The sequence below is a fragment of the Mycetomoellerius zeteki genome, unplaced genomic scaffold, assembly GCF_001594055.1.
Source record: "Mycetomoellerius zeteki isolate Tzet28-1 unplaced genomic scaffold, Tzet1.0 scaffold22, whole genome shotgun sequence".
NCBI classification, from domain to species: Eukaryota; Metazoa; Arthropoda; class Insecta; order Hymenoptera; family Formicidae; genus Mycetomoellerius; species Mycetomoellerius zeteki.
Window position 1 is genome coordinate 263,448 of NW_017257172.1, and position 21,087 is coordinate 284,534.

General features: G+C 33.2%; 2 protein-coding genes across 4 annotated transcripts; one reads left to right on the plus strand and one right to left on the minus strand.

Annotated features, from left to right (window-relative positions):
• Nucleotides 1-1,207: 1,207 nt before the first annotated feature.
• LOC108722843 (uncharacterized) lies at nt 1,208-15,167 on the plus strand. 3 transcript variants are annotated; one of them, XM_018448176.1, is made up of 12 exons: nt 1,208-1,414; nt 4,147-4,371; nt 4,781-4,978; nt 5,859-5,981; nt 6,149-9,807; nt 10,272-10,509; nt 10,709-10,886; nt 11,119-11,310; nt 11,655-12,191; nt 13,346-13,579; nt 13,847-14,364; nt 14,623-15,167. In XM_018448176.1, the coding sequence occupies exons 2-12, from the start codon at nt 4,178-4,180 to the stop codon at nt 15,140-15,142; spliced, it is 6,591 nt and encodes a 2,196-aa protein (XP_018303678.1). In that variant the 5' UTR covers nt 1,208-1,414; nt 4,147-4,177; the 3' UTR covers nt 15,143-15,167. The 3 variants fall into 3 exon arrangements, with proteins under 3 accessions (XP_018303678.1, XP_018303676.1, XP_018303677.1); XM_018448174.1 differs by lacking the exon at nt 4,781-4,978 and having other exon boundaries at nt 14,623-15,142; XM_018448175.1 differs by lacking the exons at nt 1,208-1,414; nt 4,781-4,978 and having other exon boundaries at nt 4,178-4,371.
• A 2,655-nt stretch (nt 15,168-17,822) lies between these two features.
• Nucleotides 17,823-19,883, minus strand: LOC108722808 (UPF0428 protein CXorf56 homolog). Its single transcript, XM_018448111.1, has 4 exons — nt 19,681-19,883; nt 18,775-18,931; nt 18,360-18,588; nt 17,823-18,098 (listed from the first exon to the last, which is right to left on the minus strand). Exons 1-4 carry the CDS (start codon nt 19,799-19,801, stop codon nt 17,952-17,954), a joined length of 654 nt encoding a protein of 217 aa, XP_018303613.1. The 5' UTR covers nt 19,802-19,883; the 3' UTR covers nt 17,823-17,951.
• Nucleotides 19,884-21,087: the final 1,204 nt, after the last annotated feature.

Sequence of the window (21,087 nt, forward strand, 5' to 3'; positions counted from 1 at the left end):
GTTCATCATTCCTGCGAATCTTGTGCAATGCGCATGCTTGCGCAGTTCTGCAATCTGCAACCCTCTGAAACCATCTAAAACACGAAACCAGACAGCGGGTCGCTTCTGATTGGTTACGCGCAGAGATCCTCAAGTAAGAGATGCGCGAACTTGGAACATTTGTAAGAACATGGCGATCTCCATTATGGCTGCGGTTCACTTGACGCTACAAACGCTTCGAAGTATTCTTCGATTAGTCAATTCGTAAAATTCTTTGTTCCGATTGGTCGCTCAAACGCTTCGAAGCGTTTGAGCGACCAATCGGAACAAAGAATTTTACGAATTGACTAATCGAAGAATACTTCGAAGCGTTTGTAGCGTCAAGTGAACCGCAGCCATAATGGAGATCGCCATGTTCTTACAAATGTTCCAAGTTCGCGCATCTCTTAAGCCTTGCGTCCATGCTGATAGAACTTGATCCAAGTTCTCGGATCGAGAAATGTGTAGCCAATCAACTTGCTGGTTTTCCGTAAAAACTGTAAGCTGATTGACTACATATTTCTCGAGAACTCGGACCGACTCGGACCGATTTCTAGCATCGTGGACATTAGGCCTTAAGCTGGTTCTACATTAGTCGCATCGCAATGGCTGCGTTCAGCAGAACGGTTGTTTTGCAACTGTTGGAAGTTTCCTTCGCGCTAATTGGATCATACTTTTAGATCTAGAAGAATGGTCCTATCTCAGCAGACAATCATAAAACGGTTGCAAAACTGTTGAGTCTGCTGAACGCAGCCAATGTCGCAAGCGTGTCGCAAACGTCGCAAGCGTTACGATCCAATCAGAGTCGAGCTAGCTTGATGTTGATTGGACCGCAACGCTTGCGACGCTGCGATGCGACTAATGTAGAACCAGCTTAAGGTGGAGTTTATACCGAGAACAACAAAAAATTTCGAAAATGAAATTTTAAGAAAAATTTTTTGTCGTAATACAGACGGCTTTAAGATCCCTTTAACGGAGACATTTTTCACTTTTTACTTTTTATTCTAGGAAAAAAGTTTCACGATTGATACTCAGGTTTCTCTCTGATCGACGCGACGATTTTATCAACAGTGTCGAAAACGTGATACGTAATTCAAATCAATTTATAAAATTGACGTTGGTGCCGCTAGTGTACGGTGACTTTCGAGCGTCACGCGAAAAACGCCGGGGTGGTCTCTCTCAGGTTTTTCTCTGCTCGCGTTTTCGTGATGATAATAAATTTATGAGTCTATTCGTCTCGCCGCGATCTTTTGACCGCACTGGATCACGCTCGGGATAAACTAAAAGCTTTTCTGACACCTCGCCTTAATAATATGCGAGCTAATTAAAATGGATAATTGAACGCAATGATGACAAACGATGCAAACCGAGTTGCCGGTGGATCGAAATATGAGAGGTACGTGACTTGTATGGGCGATCAATAAATTATTCACGCGGGGAAAATATTCAATTTATTTCGAAGCAAGTGTTTGTCGCGATAAAATCGTCTGCATTGGGGACCAAACGCGTATTATTTTGCTACTTCTCGATGTCCCTCTGATTCTGATCATTCGTATATATGTATTTTTGTGGTATCGTAAATCGTAAGTAACATGACGAGAATCATGTTATTGAATATCTATTGAAATTTACCTATTATTTTTCACTGTAGGGAGCTTTCAACTGTAAAATTCGGTTTTCTACAAACGGGCGACAAAGAATCATTTACATAAAGAATCATTTTCAATTTAAGAGCAAAATTACGTTCTTTCTCTCTTTCTTTGTCTCTTATTTTCCCTTTTCTTCATTTTACAAAAGCACAAGTTAAATTTTTTTTACTTGAAGAGATAAAGTTCAAGATTAACTCAAGTTGGATTACATTAAATTAAATCTTATATCTTTTTCTATTTTCTTGTATCTTACACATGTTTTAATGCTTCTTGCAAGACAATTGCGATTTTATTATAATAATTTAATGCCAAAGTGATAATTTTTATTTTTTTTAATAGAACAATATAATTTTTTAACAAATTCTTTTAATTACATGCACATTCTGCTTGTACGAAAGTGAAAGTTGAAATTGATACAGCAGCAAGGTGTGATCTTCTAATTTTTATACTCTATCATAATGAAATTATTTATTTTATATATATATATATATACGTATTAATGCTAATAATTTATTAAATAGAATAAATTAAATCTTGAAGCTGGAGTAAAATTTTCATTAAGTTTAGAATCAGTTCTTTATTGGTACTGATAAAGAGGCATTATGTATTTATATATATATATAACTGTTGATAAATGAAAGCATCTTACAATTTACTTAAAGTTAACTGAATTTTATCTAAATACTATCTGTGTATGTTTATTTTTTAGGTATAATTTTTTTAAACATTAAGAAACGATTAATTAAGATAATGCCTATAATGGTCGAAGCTGGATCTTAGGTACTTAAATATTTTCGTGTGAATTTATATACTATATATATAGTCTTTTTAAACTGTGCGCCGAATCGATTTTTCAGACTTAGAAACGCAGCTGAGAACTATAGTAATATCACAAATTAAATCAACAAGCGACTTAATAATTTGATGCTCAATTGACATCATTTTAAGATCTTGATGTACTGAAAATCTGTAAATAAATTTAAATAATTTTTTTAGTTATTAGATTATGTGTCTTGTAACTGTTATAAAAAAAGATTGCTTTAGACTGGTAGAGTATTAAAATAGAAAATTTTATTTTTCCTTGTATAGTATCATACATATGCCTATATTCAGGGTTGGCAAAATCCCAGTTTTTTCCAGAAAAACCCAAATTTTGGGGTTTTTGTAGGTTTCTGTGGGTTTTTGTGAGTTTTTGTTCTAGGACTTTAATACAGTCATCTATTGTTTTAAAAGCGTAGTATCTGTTCGACAAAAACATAATCTCAAAGTCCAACAGATGCTACCAGGATTTAGGACCAGCATTTTATTAATATCATTTATGTTATTGTTAATTTATAGATTGTTGAGCAATCATTGCAACAGGTTTCCGATTAATTTATAGATAAAAAACTAATTTAATTCTTAATGTATGTTGTAATAAACTAGTTTATTTTTAAAGATCCAATAAACGTTGCTCGTGTTTTTTGACCTATCTAATTACTAATTTTTGTTTAGCAATCTCGAGCTAGATATTTTACTTATTTCAATTTATTTGCACGCAGATCGTACAATGCGTTCTAATAACTTTCCATTTAAATTTCATCGTTATTATTTGAATTTCATTTACCAATACTTCGGTGATCATGAGGCTTTAACTTTGAAACGTTGGATTGATATTAATTATAAACTTATAAGAGTCGTATCACAGGTACATTTTCTAAAATTATGTATTTCTAATAATGTTTTTCTATCACATTTTTCTAATAATTTCTTTCACAACTTACAATTTAAACATTATAAGGCAAATAAAAAATTAGATAAGATACTATATTATTCAAAGAAAAAAATTTTTTAATTAGAAATATTTGATTTACATAGATCAATACATTCTCTTAATAGACAATTAATGTTTTTTTTTTTCATCTAATTTATCAAACGTATTACTACAGTATGTTTGGAATAATTTGGTAAAACATTATTCGATTTCTTTTGAAAACTTACGAAAAAGACTGCTTTTTCTCGCCATCCAACGACGAAACAGTTAAACTTACTTGACAATAAGACGACGTTAAAGATTTATCAAATTTATATAATTTTATTCATAATGTTAAATGTATTATGTTCAACCCCCCCAACCTGTGATATGACTTTATGTTTTTAATATATTGTATCTTTCTTTCCAATGTTTAATTATAATTAAACTAACATAAATGAATTGAAATATATAAAAATAAATATCTAGCTCGAGATTGCTAAGCAAAAATTAGTAATTAGAAAGGTCAAAAAACACGAGAATTTTTTTTAGTTTATTGAATTTTTGTTTAAAAATGTGAAGTATATTGTGCAAAACAATAAAATTTGACATGCATCTGGGTTTTTGTGCAAAAACCCAGTGGGTTTTTGTAAACTGGGTTTTTCTGTGCCAACCCTGCCTATATTATTTATTTATACAATATATACATATGTATAATATAAAATGTGTGCTATATAATTTTTAAAGGCAAACAAATATGAATCAGTAAATATGCCTCATGGCTGGAGGCAGGAACAACAGCGAGCAAAATGGAAATTTAGACAAAACACATCAATGGCAATGCCACAATAGTCGTAATTCTTCTAGAACGCTTGAACTGTCTTTGAGTGATGAATTCAAGAAACGGAAGAGTGCGGAACAACATCGCACTATTGTCAAAAATATCAGCCTATTGCAAGACAGTATTCTGAGGTAAGAAAATGTTAAATGTTCTAATTTAACAAATTTTAACATATTGATTATACCATAAAGCGTATAATAGAAAAAATCATATATTTGAAAATTTTTAATGTCATGAAATACAGAGTATACATTAGATTATTTGATATACATATACTGGCGCAATTTGAAATTAATCATATTTGATTAAAATTATTCTATATACACACATTGTGTGGGTGTGTGTATTAATTCTTTAATTTACTTTATTTCACTCAATTCTTTTTTTGCACAATTTTATCTTTTTTTATTTTTTTTTTGTGGGGTCTATGTAATCTCTTTAGCTATTTTATATATGCAAAATAAAATTGATACTACCTCTAAAAAGAAGCAAATTCATTAGAACTTAAAAGGACAATGCAAGAATTCTCTTTTATTGTAGAATATTTACGGATTCCTTGCATTGTGATCTGAATATAATATATGGTTACAAAATAATACGTATAAATGAGTGTATTGTTAGAACAAGATCGCCACACTTGTATCAAGTTCTCAAGCCTTATTTCGTTTACACTAACAAAACGATCCATTGCATTCTTCATAAAGCCGGACTTTTTCGTCAGATTGAAGGTTTTATAAGGTATTGCTATACTGTACTAACTATCGATATACAATATAAAAATTATATAGCAAAAGTATCATCAAGAAGGAATATTTTCGTTATTCACATCTGTCTGCATGCGTTTTACCTAATACAGCTTTGCATTTTTTTAAATGAGACAATTAAAATATAATTCTTTGCATGCTTTTTTCGTCTAGATAAATTAAATTCCTCTTTATTTTTCATTTTTACACAAGGTCGTACATTTTTACGTCTAATTCTTTCTGAAACAAACAGCAACTGAGTACTTAAATATACATATATATTGATTGGTGTGCTCCAAAATTTTTTATCATTTTCTTGTTTGTTAAGCAAAATGAAACAGTGTATTAAATAATGCTTTAATTTTACGATTACCTTTTTTCGTGTGACAGCATATTTCGCAAACAAATTGAAAACTGTCCCTGGATTCAATAAAAAAAATGTGGTAATCTTACATTAACATAGCTTAAGATTATTTGTCAAGTATATGAATATTTATTTTAAGTAAAATAAGAATAAATGACTCGTATGCAGCACATTATCATTTTTTTTTCTATTGAAAAAGAAAAGAAGATGATCTTTTGCACTGAATGTTATGCAAGAGATTTTAGGCGTGTAGTTATATTTATTGTAAATATCATGTATGAATTTATTGTGCACGTACTTACCTTTTAATCCATACATTAAGCATGCTAAACTATTTTTGTCGTATTAAGTAATTTCATACCTATTGCTTAAATTTTTTTATAATTGGTGTGTGTGTGTGTGTGTGTGTGTGTGTGTGTGTGTGTGTGTGTGTGTGTGTGTGTGTGTGTTATATTTATTTAATTCACGTTGTCCGCTATTAATATTACTCATATTTATTTATGGATTGCAGGCTTCTGTACAGTAACCTGGACTTTACTCAAGAAGAACAATTGTTGGTGAAAATAATTTTGAGTACAAGTTATAAATTTCAATCTTTAAATGAATTTGATACCAATACATTCTGTGATAACAGGTTAGATTTATTAATAAATAGATTTTATTATATGTTTTCAGCCTTTGATTTTAAAGGCTAATAGTTTTTAATTAATTTAAAAAATCTCTCTTGTTGCCTTTTGTTAAATTACTTATTTTACAAATAAGTTTTCTTTACCGCATTTTTTAGATTCGTATTATTTACAGGATATGCGAAAAGTGTCTGACGTTGAATTGTAACGTACATCAGCATTTTCAGAATTATGCTATAGCGAATGTAAGTCCTGCTGCATCAGAAATGGCTGATTCTGGTTTGGAGACAGGTTCTATAAGTCCACACGATAATACGACATCAGAGAATTCGAGCACGGACTTGGAGGTGACACAAGCGGCAGAATATGCTTCTGCTAATGATGATGATTCGAATCGAATACATGCTGAGAAAATACGCAACAAGAGCGATCATAAAACACTTTCGTTATACAATGATCATTGCAAGTCGCTCAACAATAGCAATTATCGTGAAGAGAGTACAATCCAATCAGTGTCGAACGATCATAGTGTAACATATTCGTCTCTAGAAACGGATCATCAGCTCGCGGACCGGTCGGACAACGTTCAGGCGAAGCTAAATGCCGAAGAGATTTTTCAGTATGAAAGTCGTATGTTAAATGAGCCATTCTATGAATCGGATTGTGGCAGCGATGAAAACGAATCTTTTGAATTTATCGAGCCCATCCCTTCGGCGAATGATAAAGAAACTTCCACAAAGTGTAAATTAGAATGGAAAACACAGTCTGATACCGAGGAATCGAAAAGCATAACAGCTGCAACGAGCGGAGAATCCGATCACTCTCGTTTGACTAACGCGATTAGTCGTAACAATTCTTCCACAAGTGGTTATTACTTCATCGATGCATCTACTTTGAATGACGAGGTGGACATTGTGTCTACGAATGTAACAAAGGACCAGTATAGTAATGATAGTACGTCATTATCATATTTAACATTTTCCTCAAATTATATGGATTGTACAGTGAACAAATCAGTTAATGCCGTGGAAGAACAATCGTGCAAATTTACGCCACTTAAGACGCCGTCTTTACAGACTGGTCACGAACGAGTGGCAGAATTCGAACGAGAATTGAAACTCACCGAATACTTGCAGCCATTTTCAGAATCGCGTAAAATAAAGCGGATAGATTCTGCATCAGAGGAAAAGATAGAGGCGAATAAGCCAACAGAGAAGGAGTCATTAGCTGTAGAGATCAAAGAGGCGGACAGTGGGGAGAGCGCACATCCTTCCCCGTGTCCTGATAACAATACGAAGTTAAATAATCAAGAAGAGAAAACGGAAACGTTAAATAACATTAATGAACACGAGACAACAGGAAATGAAAATGAGAAAGACACGAGTGTCCCTGAGGACAGGCGACCATCGCTTATCAGAAGGAATACGTTCGAGCTTGATTCTACCGACGAAAAATTATCTGTTTTGAGACAAGAATATGAACGCATGCAAGGTAGCCTTGTTTTTCAAAGCGCCATTCCACAATACTCTGGACATCGTGTAGACGGAGACTCCATTTGTAACGTACCTTCCGAGTCTGTAGTTCCTTCGATTACTGAACCATCGATTACGTTTACACCTGATGTACAAATCGCCATTAATACTCGCCATTCGATGTCATATTTATTAGACGGTCGTGAGTACGAGATTAATCAAACGCAAACACAAGCCAATTATTTACGATCCAGTCTCAGTAAGTCTTGCGCGGTTTATCCAGTTATCAAAAGTGCCAGCGACAAATCTATCGTGGATTGTAGCATGGACTCGGACGATGCGTCGAATCATTGTAGTAGCAGCTTGCCGATTACCTTAGACTCTATCTTGGAGAAAGGTGATCGAATGGGGCCTGTAAAGAGAAATAAACGAGACGAAGCTACACCGATAATTTCTGGTGGTGTTAGCACCTCGGATTATTCGAAACCTTCCGATAGTCCTACAGTGCGGCGCAAAACAGAATCCACACCGATTGTATCGGGTGGCTCCGTGATAATGAACAAATCTGAAATCAAAATTAAATCCTCTAGAATGTCTTCCTCTATGACTGCCTGGATAGTTGATATGAGTGATTGTAATAAGGAAGAATCCAAATCTCAAAACAACTCACGAAGCATGTCACAAAGCTTTTCCACTTCCGAAAGCAATAGAAAACTCACACAAAAGTCGAGTAATCATGAAAAACACGGTAGTTTAGGTTTCTTTGTCAACCTGAAGGATGTGAACGATGATGTTGAACCCAATAAACGTGATCACTCACTTGAGAGAAACGAACGCGATAGTAACGGCAAACCTTATTGTGAATTTTATGTAGATATTTCTGACAAGAATAATAGCGATAAAATCAAGCCATCCGAGAAACAAGACACAGGCGCGAATGACAATATTTCTAATGAAGGTGAGAAGAAAAACATCTTTTCAATGTTTATCAATTTGAATGATACGCGCGAGACCGGAGATACTGTGATTGTGGCTCCGATGCATAGGCGAAGCTCTTCGACAATACCTAATAAGTTAACGGACACTAAGACGGATGATAGTAGCTCTAGAGATAACAGTAGCGCAGGAGACAACCAGTTGCCACAAGCACAAAAGAAAGAAAAAACGAAGCCTAGCGTCTTTATGTTTATAGAATCCGATTCTCCTGTGGTGAGAAGACGAACGCTGTCTACTTCGCGACCAACGCTTAAGCGACACTCGTGGAATGTCGATAAAACGCAACCGACAAATAATAGTAATGGCTGTGTAGCAAAAGAACTTATGTTTAGAAGAGAACACAAACGTGCACACAGTATATCGATGGATAGTCGCGGCATTACAAAACAATCCCAAGCTAAGACGAGCTCGTCTAGCCACTCGCTGAGCGATGCGACTAAAGCGGATTCTTACAACCATAAAAATTTCAAGACACTACAAGAACGTGAGAACAACTCAAACAATATGGACACATCGTCCGAGGATGTATTCGAATTTGACGTAAAGGACACTCCACCAAATTCTCACGTTGAAATCGCAAGTGAACAACTGCACGTGAATCATCACGAACGCAAAGATATAATTCCTGGTCAAATGGAGAATTTGGAAACTAATGAGACGAAAGCGTATGAGGATGATCTTTCGGAGACCTCCGCTTGGGAAAAGACTTGTACAGAGAGCACAGAAGGTCACACTCGTAAAAGTGAAACATTTGATATTAGCAGTGGCAGTGGGCCTTCCCCAGATAGTGACAACCATTATTACGAATTTACTGATTTACTAAAGTCAGGTGTTAATGATAGATCGCAACTAGTTGTTACAGGAAACAGCAGTAAGATATCGGAAACTCGCAAATCATTGAGTGAAACTATAAAGAAGATCGAGTGCGAATTGAAGGAGCCAGAATATAACGATGCAAATCACACATACGACTGCCGTTTATTGAAGAAAACCGAAAAGTTGTCCAGTCGTAATTTAAACAATTTGCATTCAGATTCTGATAAAACAAGTACTTCCAGTTTCGTACGTCTGTCGGATTTGGATAAAACGCCGACGGCTAATCATGCGACGGATACGTTGACGGATACATATCGTATGAGCAACAGTATTCCGGAAACATCGTGGATAGAGAGCAAATTGGCGATAACGAGGAATAGTAGACCAATTAAACCAGTCTCGAAGAAGCTCGCTTCTGTTATGAGCACGTCGCTTCCATCCAAACAGAAGTCTCCATTGGAAGATTTGACCGGTGATTGCGAAGCCGAAGGGATTATTTCCGAATCTGATCTCAGCAGCATGCAAAGTAGTATGGGACGTTCTGGAGCGGGTATGTATATCATTTAGAATTTGTGAACTCATGTGTAAAGGTACTGAAAATAAGTATGTTGTTTAAGGATTAATCATGTGCAGGGCGTTCCAGACCTACCGCACCACCTATTAATGGCAGATTCCTGAAATCATTTTGAAAATTCCGATGCCAAAATGTCGAAGCTATAATAGTTTTTGAATTATAAGCATTTAAAATTAGCGAATTATATCGCTTAAAGTTCGTACGTTTAGACGTGGTTAGTATTTTGTTCCACAGTATAACGCAAAAATGTTAATCACACCTAAATGCGCAAACTGCGGTGCAGTAGATGATGGGACATCTTGTATAATTTAATAATTAATTTTTTAATCTTTTTATAATAATATGACAAAATCTTTCAATTTCAACATTGAAAGAGCTGCGATTATATTTAAAATGGACAAAATAACGTTTTCTATGAAAAAAAAAACTGCTGATTACAGAAGGTAGCACGGAGGAAACTGAAACATCAAGCATAGCTGGTGCAAAACCATACAATAGACTAGGTGAGGACTTATTAAGGATGTTTTTGGAAGAAATCAATCCTGATGTTACAATAGATGTAGCTGGCCGGCATATAAGAGCACATAAATGTATATTAAGTTCTCGTTGCCAATATTTTGCCGCAATTTTAAGCGGCGGATGGATCGAAAGTGCGGGCAATGTTATTTCTCTACAAGGGTAGGCATTCAGACATATACCATTTTCTAAAGAGTTGTGTGAACTGCGACAAAGAGTTGTTATTTATATATTTCGTACTCGATATGTTTAATATTTAAAAAATATATTATAGTACATTTTATTATTGGATATATTTACATGAATTTATTTTCGTGTGAATTATCTTAACATTGTGAATCTATTAATATTTCTATTTTAGATATTCCTACAATGCAGTTCATTTTGCATTATGTCATATCTACAGTGGAGAAAGTAATATACCGGATTCTATAAGTATTGTTGAACTGGCTACATTAGCAGATATGCTGTGTTTAGAAGGTCTTAAAGAAGTTATAGGATACACACTTAAACTTAAATATTGCCACCTGTTTCATAAGGTAGATATATAAATTAAAAAAGATGTTTCTATCAATAAAAAAATTAATAACAATATGTAGTGCTATATAAAATATGCAGTTGATTATAATTGGAAACTTAATATTAATTTATTTAATATTCGAAGAAAATTCGTGTCATCTACTTTCATTGATTTATTTGGCCTTTAACATATAATTTTATGTATATATATTTTTTTAGATTATATTTTCTCAAAGATTTGTTACTTTTTAGCCTTGCCAAATATGTGCCGTTGGAGTATTGGAATGTATGCCATTAGCGGCAGCATACGGTCTGGATGAAGTATATCGAAAATCACTTAGGTGGATTACAAAGTACTTTGTACGAATATGGCCATGCAAAGCATTTGCGACTCTTCCGAGAGAACTTATGGAAAAATGTTATCATCAGCATATAGTGCATATGGTATGCATATAAAATTTTAATAACATTAATGATAGTATAAATATGTGTGTGAACCATGTTGAATAATTCATTCAATAAAAAATTGTTAATATTGCTAATGCCATTATCAACGCCATTGATCAATGGCATTAGCAATGGATCACGAGTCATAATATGGCGATGACTCGCAAATCCTTTGAAACACTTTTGAAGAAAATACCCGTGAAAGCTTCAAAAGTATTATCAAATTGTTAATATTTTTATTTAGCACATTGATTTTAAAATTATAACGGTTTCATGTGTAGTGCAGATAAATTTTCAATGTTTTATTAATTGTAAATCTATTTTTACTCGTACAATTGCAGTCTACCGACAATGTGCTTCAAACTATGATGGATTGCGATAAACTGCTAGCAACTTTACCGAATGTACGATGGGCAGAGCCGGTATTTCGGATGGTATCGAATCTGTTAGAGACATCAGTAAAATTCCTGTCGGAAAATTTCGCAGGTGTTCTTGGAAACGACAATTTTCAATCACTTGGTCGCGAGCTAACATGGAACATCAGCCGTTTAGAAGATCATTTTATAGCAGCTGTTGAACAGTTGCCACCCGAACAAGCATGCAAAAGTTATTCGAAATTGAATAAGATGTTATTCACGTCACAGACAGATGATTTTCAATGTAAGATCAAATGGGGACCGCTCTTTATCGAGTTTTTGCACAAGCTTCAAGGCCTTGTGGAGAAATGCTTAGTGCGTGATGCCACACGTGCTGCAAGAACCACCACATGGTTGAAAATGGACCTGGAACTTCGCAGGAGAATACAGGAGCTAGCTTGTCTTGTAATCTTACCTCATGAGACCTCGAAGCGTCTATCTAGACATCCAAATTTTTTAAAAGTAAATATCTTCTTTAAGAAAGAATCTTTAAGAGCTTATATGATTTAAGGACCAAACAGATCGTATTTTTGTGTAGAATATTTTCGAGAATATAGGGTAAATGTCCCAATTATTGCCAGTATCCCAATTACTGCCACTTTTTTTAATTGTGGCATTTATATAAAAGTATGAGATCATTATACATCAAGAGTATTTTTAATGTTAAACTATGACTGTCATATAAATATAAGCACAACTGCATAAGATATTCGATATGTTTTATATTTATAAAATAATTAAAAAATTTAAAGGAATGTCACTGAAGATGCAAACTCCACGATCTTCTAATTAGAAGTGAAGCGGAACTGCATGATTTGAAAGTGCAAGCAAGTGTATTTTCACTTTTTTATATGTATTAAAGCAATTTTATGATAACGTTTAAATGATATTTCAATAAAATAAGCATAAAAAAGTGATGGGTTACTTTTTTAATTTATTGAAATGGTAGCATTAGGGACAATCATTTAAGGTTTGCTTGCATTACTGCCGGCGGTAAATGAATCCTGTTATGAGTGAATAGGTACCAATGCGCTAGTTATTGTCATATAACATTAATGTTTTTGGTTACCTAGGTAGGTATTCTTAGTGTAAAACGATGTGATAAATATTACTATCAGGCATCACTAAATAATAATACTTGAAAAATATTTTCTTCTCTGTTATCTGTATAATGATTAATGTATATATTTTGTTATTATGCACACTGTGCAGTTGGGTGGCAGAATTTGGTACATGGGCAGTAAATAGAGAGGCAGTATTAGGTACATATGGCAGTAATTAAGGAGACAATATTTGGACAAAGGCTGGCAGTAATATGTTCAATACCTCACATATTGTTTTTTTCACTATATTTAAATAATTAGTTTTCGAGCTTGTTGCTTTTATTTAGTGTATATTAAAGTTTCTATTTGAATATAATAAAAAAAGTGATGTCTATTATATATCTTAAAAGCTTCAAAATAAGCATCTCAATTACCACTAAACAGTAACTGGGACATTTACCCTATATAATAATTTTAACATTAATGTAATTGAATTAACTTAATATCGTTACCTTCATATATCCCCACATTATTTTTTCTATAAAATCAATATTCACATTTCATGTATCAAAGGATTCTCGTGCACCGCCAAATCGTTCGACGATAAGTCGTAGCTTGGATTTGAAACGTGTAAAAATAGCGATTTCGGAGCATAACGACAAAACCTTAAAGCAGACGTCATCAGCCAAGCAAACTAAGAAAATTTTATGTAAGCCAAAAACAGATCCGCTTGAGCGTAAAATGCAGGAGGATAAGCAGGTTATTTGTGAAACTGTCAGGCCAAAATCGTGGCCTAATAAAATAGAGGTATATGCTTGAAATTTTTAAGAATATTTAACATTATAATCTCTTTTACATATTTACATATTATTACTATATATCGAGAAGAATCATTATTTACCGAAATTTTCCATATATCTTTATAATTAAAACTCAAATTTTTTAATTGAAAAAAATTATTAGTGTCTCAATATTTTTTAATTACAAAGTAATCCTAATTATAATTAAGTTTATAAAAAATCAAACTGTGTGTGTGTGTGTGTGTGTGATAAAGTTGTCAATATAAACTTACAGGTAAAATCAAGATATTTAGAGCCAAGAAATAAACCTGTCCCGAAGGAAAATGTGCCTCTGCATCATGATAAAATCGTACAACAAAGGCGTAAAATTATGATTTCCTCGTCTGATTCGTCACGCACTTCCAGCCCTGCGATGAAACGTGCGACAGATAAAAAACCACTATCCAAGATGAAGTTACCAGTTAAAAAAGATATAAAAGCTCTTTCATCAGACAGCTTAACGGAGGCAAACGCGAGCCAAACTGGCAATAAGGATTTGATCAGTAAAAGCTGCGCTATTACTAGACCCGAATCACCTTCTTTAAAACAAAAAAGCACTGAAATAGGTTTATCAATCGATTCTTTAGAGACCAAGAATAAACCGGTCACTGTCAAAAAGAAAGTTAACAAAATGGATACATCCATGTCCACCGACAGTCTTATGACGGAGATAACGACAACTCCAAAATCCACTGTGTCCAACAAATTGTCGCCTACTTTAGTAAAAGTGAACAAAACACAAACTTATGACAGGTAAGATGGAATTTAACTTATTAAATTGATGCGATTTCAATTTGAAAGACTGATTTGCCGTAATTCTACTAACTGTTGTGATTTCGAATTACATAATATATTTAAAAAATATATAAAGTAAGAGTGAAGACTCCTTAATATTAAAAAAATTTAAATACTATCTTTCCTAGATGCCTTTTATTATTCAATTTTTTATAATGTATTTAATTTTTTTGGTTTCTATATTAATAATCAGATTTATTAATCTGTAAACGGCAGAATGAAAAAAAACTCGCCACCAACACAGCAGAGGAGTCCATTGACGATCACTAAGAGACTTCCGAGATCGTTGGAAAATTCTACTGCCGCCAGTCGCAGTAGAGCTGCTGCTATCAGCAGCACGTATCACGGATCACCGAGTTTACGCAGAAGTTTATTAGATGCTGCAAGGACACCGGATGTCCCCAGTAAACCGGTGAATACAATAGCTCCTTTCAGAACGCGACAGACAAATGTTCCTCCCATTACGAAGAGAGAAAAAAAGGAAACTCAAAATTCGCAGAGCTCTGATAGTCCTAGCAAAAAATCCTCTCCAAAATCTAACATTAGCAGTAAGATGAGCAAGTCAGTTGTCGTTGGTAAAAGAATTATCGGTGGTAAAGTTGATGACAAGATTAAAAAGTGTCACAATATGGAGACGCAAAGGCAACCTACAGTAGGTTCGAGATCTGGCACATTCCTCAAAGATGAACCTACGATACTTAAGAAAGTGGATATTAAATCGCAAATTAATATTTAATGCTATTAATTGCTGGATAATTATATCGGATAGGATATGCATTGTCGATATTTATTTCTATCTGTTAATGATATTACACTTTTATTAGCAGTTAAAAATTTTTTAATTATAACGATATTGATATTTTAAAATTTCGCATCCAATGCATATTATATTTATATGTATATATACAGAAGTTCATACAAATATAATTGTCTTTTTATGAAAGCATACTTAAAATTATTATTATTAAATATGTTGAGAGAGAAATTACTTTTATATATTAATATGCTTTATATATAATTCCACTTACTTTATATATTAATAAAAAAAAAAACTTGTCGACAATGCATTGTATGCCTAATAAACCGTGATTAATGGAGAACTGTCGCTAGTAACTGCGAACGTGATAATTCCAACAGAGGAATCGTATTATATGTAAGATAGAGAAATGTAATTCGAAATAGCTTGGGATTGTCGTTAAAAAAATACATTTGAGCTGCATTTATTAAGTTAAATAGAAAATAGCTAAATATATTACGATTATATATACAGGATGGCCCACGCACAAGCTAATAATATTTGTCCTATCAAAAAGTTGTTCATGAGAAAGATCCCTCGAATATATGAAATTTTCTCATGAACAACTTCTTGATAGGACAAATATTTTTAGAGTTATTAGCTTGTAACACTTTACGTGGGCCACCCTGTATATAATATATACATACAGGGTGGGGCATTTTAATCATCCCAGGCGAAAAATCTCAGAAATTAAGAGAGATACAGCAAAAAGTTTTATATAAAAGTTGTAGGTTTTTTTGAGAGAAAGAAGATGGAAATAATAGATTTTGTGTATGGAGTATTACCAAGGTCAAGTCAAGATCAACATGAATTTTTTAAATAGCAATCACTATTTTTTATTGCATATTCTTGTAAGCCGAAGTCGAGGTGTTTTCGTAATATATTATAATAAAGTATTTTTTCATTAAGCACTTTTCGAATTTTAAAACTTGACAGTTACTGTACTTCTGACATTAGTGTTATCCAAAGTGTACTACGTGGAGGCTATTCAGTCGGATTTAATCTGTCAAGGCCATTGGAGATTATTCCTCTTATTTTAATTTTTGCACTAAAAATTCATTTTTACGTAAAAATGAAAATAAGAGGTACAAACTCCAAAAGGCTTTGATCTTGACAAATGTTATCCAGGACATGATCCTGAACAACATTCAAGAGGTTTTAGCCGTCGATCGGACACCTTGCGTAATGCTAATGCCGGCGGTACTGTAACCTTCAAGCATCATAAGTCAAAAAGTACTTAATGAAAAAATATTTTCTTATAGCATTATGGAAAGCTCTCGACACCAACTATTAGATTCTGAAATCAAAGTAGGGTGATTTAAAAAAATCGATGTGACCTGACCTTGGCGACGCCACCCAAGATCAAATTGATAGTAAATAGATCTTTTTGAACCCTATAACTTCTGTCTGAAACACTTTTCTGTAAAACTTATATTTCTGAGATATTCAGGTGTCCCGACTTTTTTAGGACACCCTGTATATATATCATGACGCTAGAATCGATATTATTTAAATGATAGAACAATTTTCAAATTTTTTAAATTTCCTGCTTTTTTAACAACATAATGCAGATCTCGTAAAATCTTATTTTGACAAGTATAAAAACAAAGTATAATATATAATATCCTCAAAAAAAGTATATATTTGTTTATGTATATACATGTGTGTATGTGTGTGTGTGTGTGTGTGTGTGTGTGTGTGTGTGCGTGCGTGTGCATGTGCGCGTGCATGTGCGCGTGCATGTGTGCGTGCGCATATAAAGTTAGACATATGAAAAAAGATTATATAAATGTCTTTAAAGAATTTTCCAGGTTTGTCCACCAAAAAACTTGTAACCGAGCTGCACTTTTCTTGGATTACTGTGTATTGCACAATTAGAGAATAAGTAGATTTTACACGCGCACGCATGCACGCGCGCGCGTACACACATACACCCTCACCCCCACTCCCTCCCTCTCTCTCTCTCTCTCTCTCTCTCTCTCTCTCTCTCTCTCTCTCTCTCTCTCTTTCAGCAGCTCAGCAGTAGACAGAAAGACGGATACATATGTACTTAACGAACAAAATTTTGATTACATGTGTACACAACATTAATGTCTAGTAGTACTGCACATGCAGCATTTCATAATCCATAGATAAAAACGTGGCCAGTGACAGAATTATATTTAGATAGATAGCTCTTCCATCCTACGACGTAAATATGCCATATCAATTCGAAATTACTTCTTAGCAACCAAATAATTTATTACGTGCTGTTTAATTATTAATTAAAGTTGCCATTGTATGAACTAATTCCGAGTGCAAGCAAAAAAATGTTTTTTTTTGCTTGCAGTTATTATTTATTGATAAATTGTATGTAACTGATATATTTATTTGTTAAATTTCTATCTATATTTTGCAATATACATTTTTATGCAATATTTGTATCTAGTCATTTGTATATTTTAAAAATTTACTTTTTTGTGTAATGTTAATAAATATATCAATATATAAGATTGAATGTTTATTATGTTCTTGTGAAAAAACATGATTTTTATGAAAAATATATACTATTGTGAAGAGAAAGGGATTAAAACTTTTTCGATAAACCAGATTCATAAAAATGATAAGATTGCGATGTTTGTGCATTCTCCAATTTATTGAAAGTGTTACAATCTTTTTGTCCAAGCATAACATGTAAGAAAATTAATTTATTTTTAACCCTAAGACAGTACATTAATGTACATAATTACAATTGATTCTTGATAGAAAATCAAACGTCCAACAACGTTCCTCTAGGTCTTGCTCGCTTTGAATCTATTTCAGTGGATGGTATGGTTTTTCGTTTATTCATACCTTTTCTCTCCAATTGTTTTTCTATGATACGTGCGTTGTTCGCGTAGGAGTCGGCGACTTCTCTCTGAAATTTCAATTATTTTTTAAAATAAAAACTATTATAAAAAAAGAACAAAGAATATATACAGGTTGATTAAAAAATATATCACAAACTCAAATAACGAGCAAATAGATAAATTTTATATTTTATGTAACTGTAATTAGAGTAAAAATTTTAACATTCATCTAGTCATAGCTACCATAATACATGATTAACTTTTTTAAATGTTATGTATCATAAATTATAAACTGCTTGATAATATATATAAAAATGCAATTGATATACAGCTTCTATTTCATCCTCTTCTTCATCAATCGTGGATACAGTAACCGAACTGAATTTGCCCATATTTTTGGTGTGCTTTGTAACCATTATCTTTTTAGGTTTCTCAATGGCCACTTGATTATAAATGTCTGTCATAGGACCCTCCCCAGAACTTTTTATTACCGAATCTTTTACTATAAATACTATATTTGCTCCTGGATCATGCTTATAATACAGCAATAAGCCACATCTGCAAAACATTAATTATATCAAGATATATATTGAATATTCTTGTTCTTGTAAAATATTTTTTCAGTGTTTTTATATTACAAAATTATTAATGTATTCAAAATAATTAATAAAAGCCACAAGTACATTTTCAATGCACTTGTGAATAAAAAATATTGTGCACAAACACAAGTACTTATACTTTTACTTTTTACACTTTTGTCTATATTGTTTTTCGATTCCCTCTGGACGCTTAAGAAATACAATTTCGTCTCGTTCCGAAGTCATTTTGTGGGCATGCTTACTGCCGTCGATTACTCTTGCTCCATCTCTTTTTCTTAAAGGTAATTTTTCAATGCCACAATCTATAAATAAATGATTACAAAACATATACAAACACTAAGAAACATTTTATAGTTCCAACAATAATAAACGATTTATTAAGACCGTATAATGCAAATACACAATAACCAAGGGATAATATCTATAACGGTCAAAGCTAGATCTTAGGTGCTTAATTATTTTCATACGAAATTATATACTACATATATAGACATTTTAAGTGCGCACTGAATTTTATTCTACAATGTGCTTTTTGTTTCCCGTTTCTTGCTTTTTGCTATTTTTTGTATCTTGTCTTTTTGTCTCTTATCCCGTTTTTCGTTTTTTGTTGCTCGAGATAAACGTTGATAGCCATTCTACAATGTCTTTTAGTCAAGAGAAAAAGGCAAGAAACAAACAGCAAGAAACAGGAAACAAAGAGCACATTGTAGAATAGCTATAACGAACTTCAGAAGAAACAGAAAGCGCATATTAAGAAATACAATTGTCCATAAAATGATCACAAAGAAGAAAAAAGCAAAAGGTAAAAAGCAAGAAACAGGAAACAAAAAGCATATTGTAGAACAACCATAAGTTACGTTACTAATAATTTTGATTTAAATATCATTTAAATATTGATTTAAATATATTTGAAAATAAAATGATTTTATAAGATATTTTCTACTCAAATAATAGTCCAAATTAAATTTAATTCTTTACACATAAACGCAAAAAAACTATATTTTACACTATAAATTACTTTTTAGAAATCTATAAATGTAATAATTCTAACCTAAAATTAGTGTCATCTGGCCACATATACAATAATAAATGTGCAACGGTTTCTCCTCACTATATTCTTCTTGATCTTTCGTATCGGAGCATATAATGCTCCTTGACACTACTTTTGGCATAACTTATTCAATTATTTATTTTATTTCAAATTTACAGTATTTACAAACACATAATACGTTTTAAACCTCCTTCTTCTTCTTAAGCCCATGGCACATACAAAAACGTAAGGCCGTAATACGTAAGCAGTAAAGAAATCGTAAAGGCCGCAGCACAGACTCTTGCATAACGCATAACGCATAGTGCATAAGCGAATCAACTAATCAGAATCTTTCCTTTCCTTCCATTCCATGGAAAAGAAGAATTTCGATTGGTCAATTCCCTTATGCACTATGCGTTATGCAAGAGTCTGTGCTGCAGCCATAAAGCGGGGAGCACAGACTTTTGCATAACGCATAACATGTAATGCATAAGAAATTCAATCAATCAGAATTCTTTATTTCATGGAAAGGAAGGAAACGGAGGGCTTTGATTGGTACACATTTTCTTATGCATTACGTGTTATGCGTTATGCAAGAGTCTGTGCTCCCCGCTTAAGATTGGATTCGCTACTGGCCTTACGGTCTCTATCGTCATTGGCCAATTCGCTTACTGATTATGTCTTACGTTTTTGTATGTGCCATGGGCTTAATAAGGCTGCGTCCCCATGGGGAAAGAAACAGCGGAACGGAATCAATCAGCCTTGGGAACTCAGGGTGCCGTCACATGTACACGGAATCGGAACGACGGAACGGATTTCTTACTAGAAATAAGTTCACTAGCATTTTGTTCGGTAAGAAGTTTCTCTGCTGTATCGGAACCATCGGAACTATGGCCGGAACGGTACAACGGAATCAACGCAATGTTACATCGATTATGATTTTAGAAGCTGTATTTGCTCCAATACGAAATGCATATGAAAGAGATGCCATACTATCACCAGATGCCAACCAGCGTAAAACCAGTTGCAATCTTGTACGAGATGAAATTGAAACTCGGCATAATTCTTGCTTCTCAATAAGTGGTCCAACTAATGACAGCAGTTCTTCAAATAATTCCGGAGTCATTCTAAAGTAATTGAAGAACTTCTCAATTCTTCGGTCGTTTGCATTTCAACGACTAAATTGTCACTTGCGCCTTGAAGATGTCTCATTCTTTGTGTAAACATTGGCCGTACCCAAAATTTTCGTTTTCTTGTATATTTTTTATTTTGTAATAAAATATTATAAGCGAAATATAATTTTCGTACTCTCTTAAATATCAGAATAGCACGCCAACTTGGCATATTTCTTGCATTTCGCAATAATTTTAACATTACAGTTAACACTACTTCTTCGTCCATCGTTGTAATCTCCAAAAAAAAGGTTTC

Coding starts and splice junctions, on each gene's coding strand:
- LOC108722843 (XM_018448176.1), top strand. CDS start 4,178: ATGGCTGGAGGCAGGAACAACAGCGAGCAAAATGGAAATTTAGACAAA. Junction 10,887..11,118: donor ATTGCCACCTGTTTCATAAG/GTAGATATATAA, acceptor GTTACTTTTTAG/CCTTGCCAAATATGTGCCGT. Junction 13,580..13,846: donor CGTGGCCTAATAAAATAGAG/GTATATGCTTGA, acceptor ATAAACTTACAG/GTAAAATCAAGATATTTAGA.
- LOC108722808 (XM_018448111.1), bottom strand. CDS start 19,801: ATGCCAAAAGTAGTGTCAAGGAGCATTATATGCTCCGATACGAAAGAT. Junction 18,589..18,774: donor TATAGACAAAAGTGTAAAAA/GTAAAAGTATAA, acceptor AATGTTTTGCAG/ATGTGGCTTATTGCTGTATT. Junction 18,099..18,359: donor AAGAGGATGAAATAGAAGCT/GTATATCAATTG, acceptor TTGAAATTTCAG/AGAGAAGTCGCCGACTCCTA.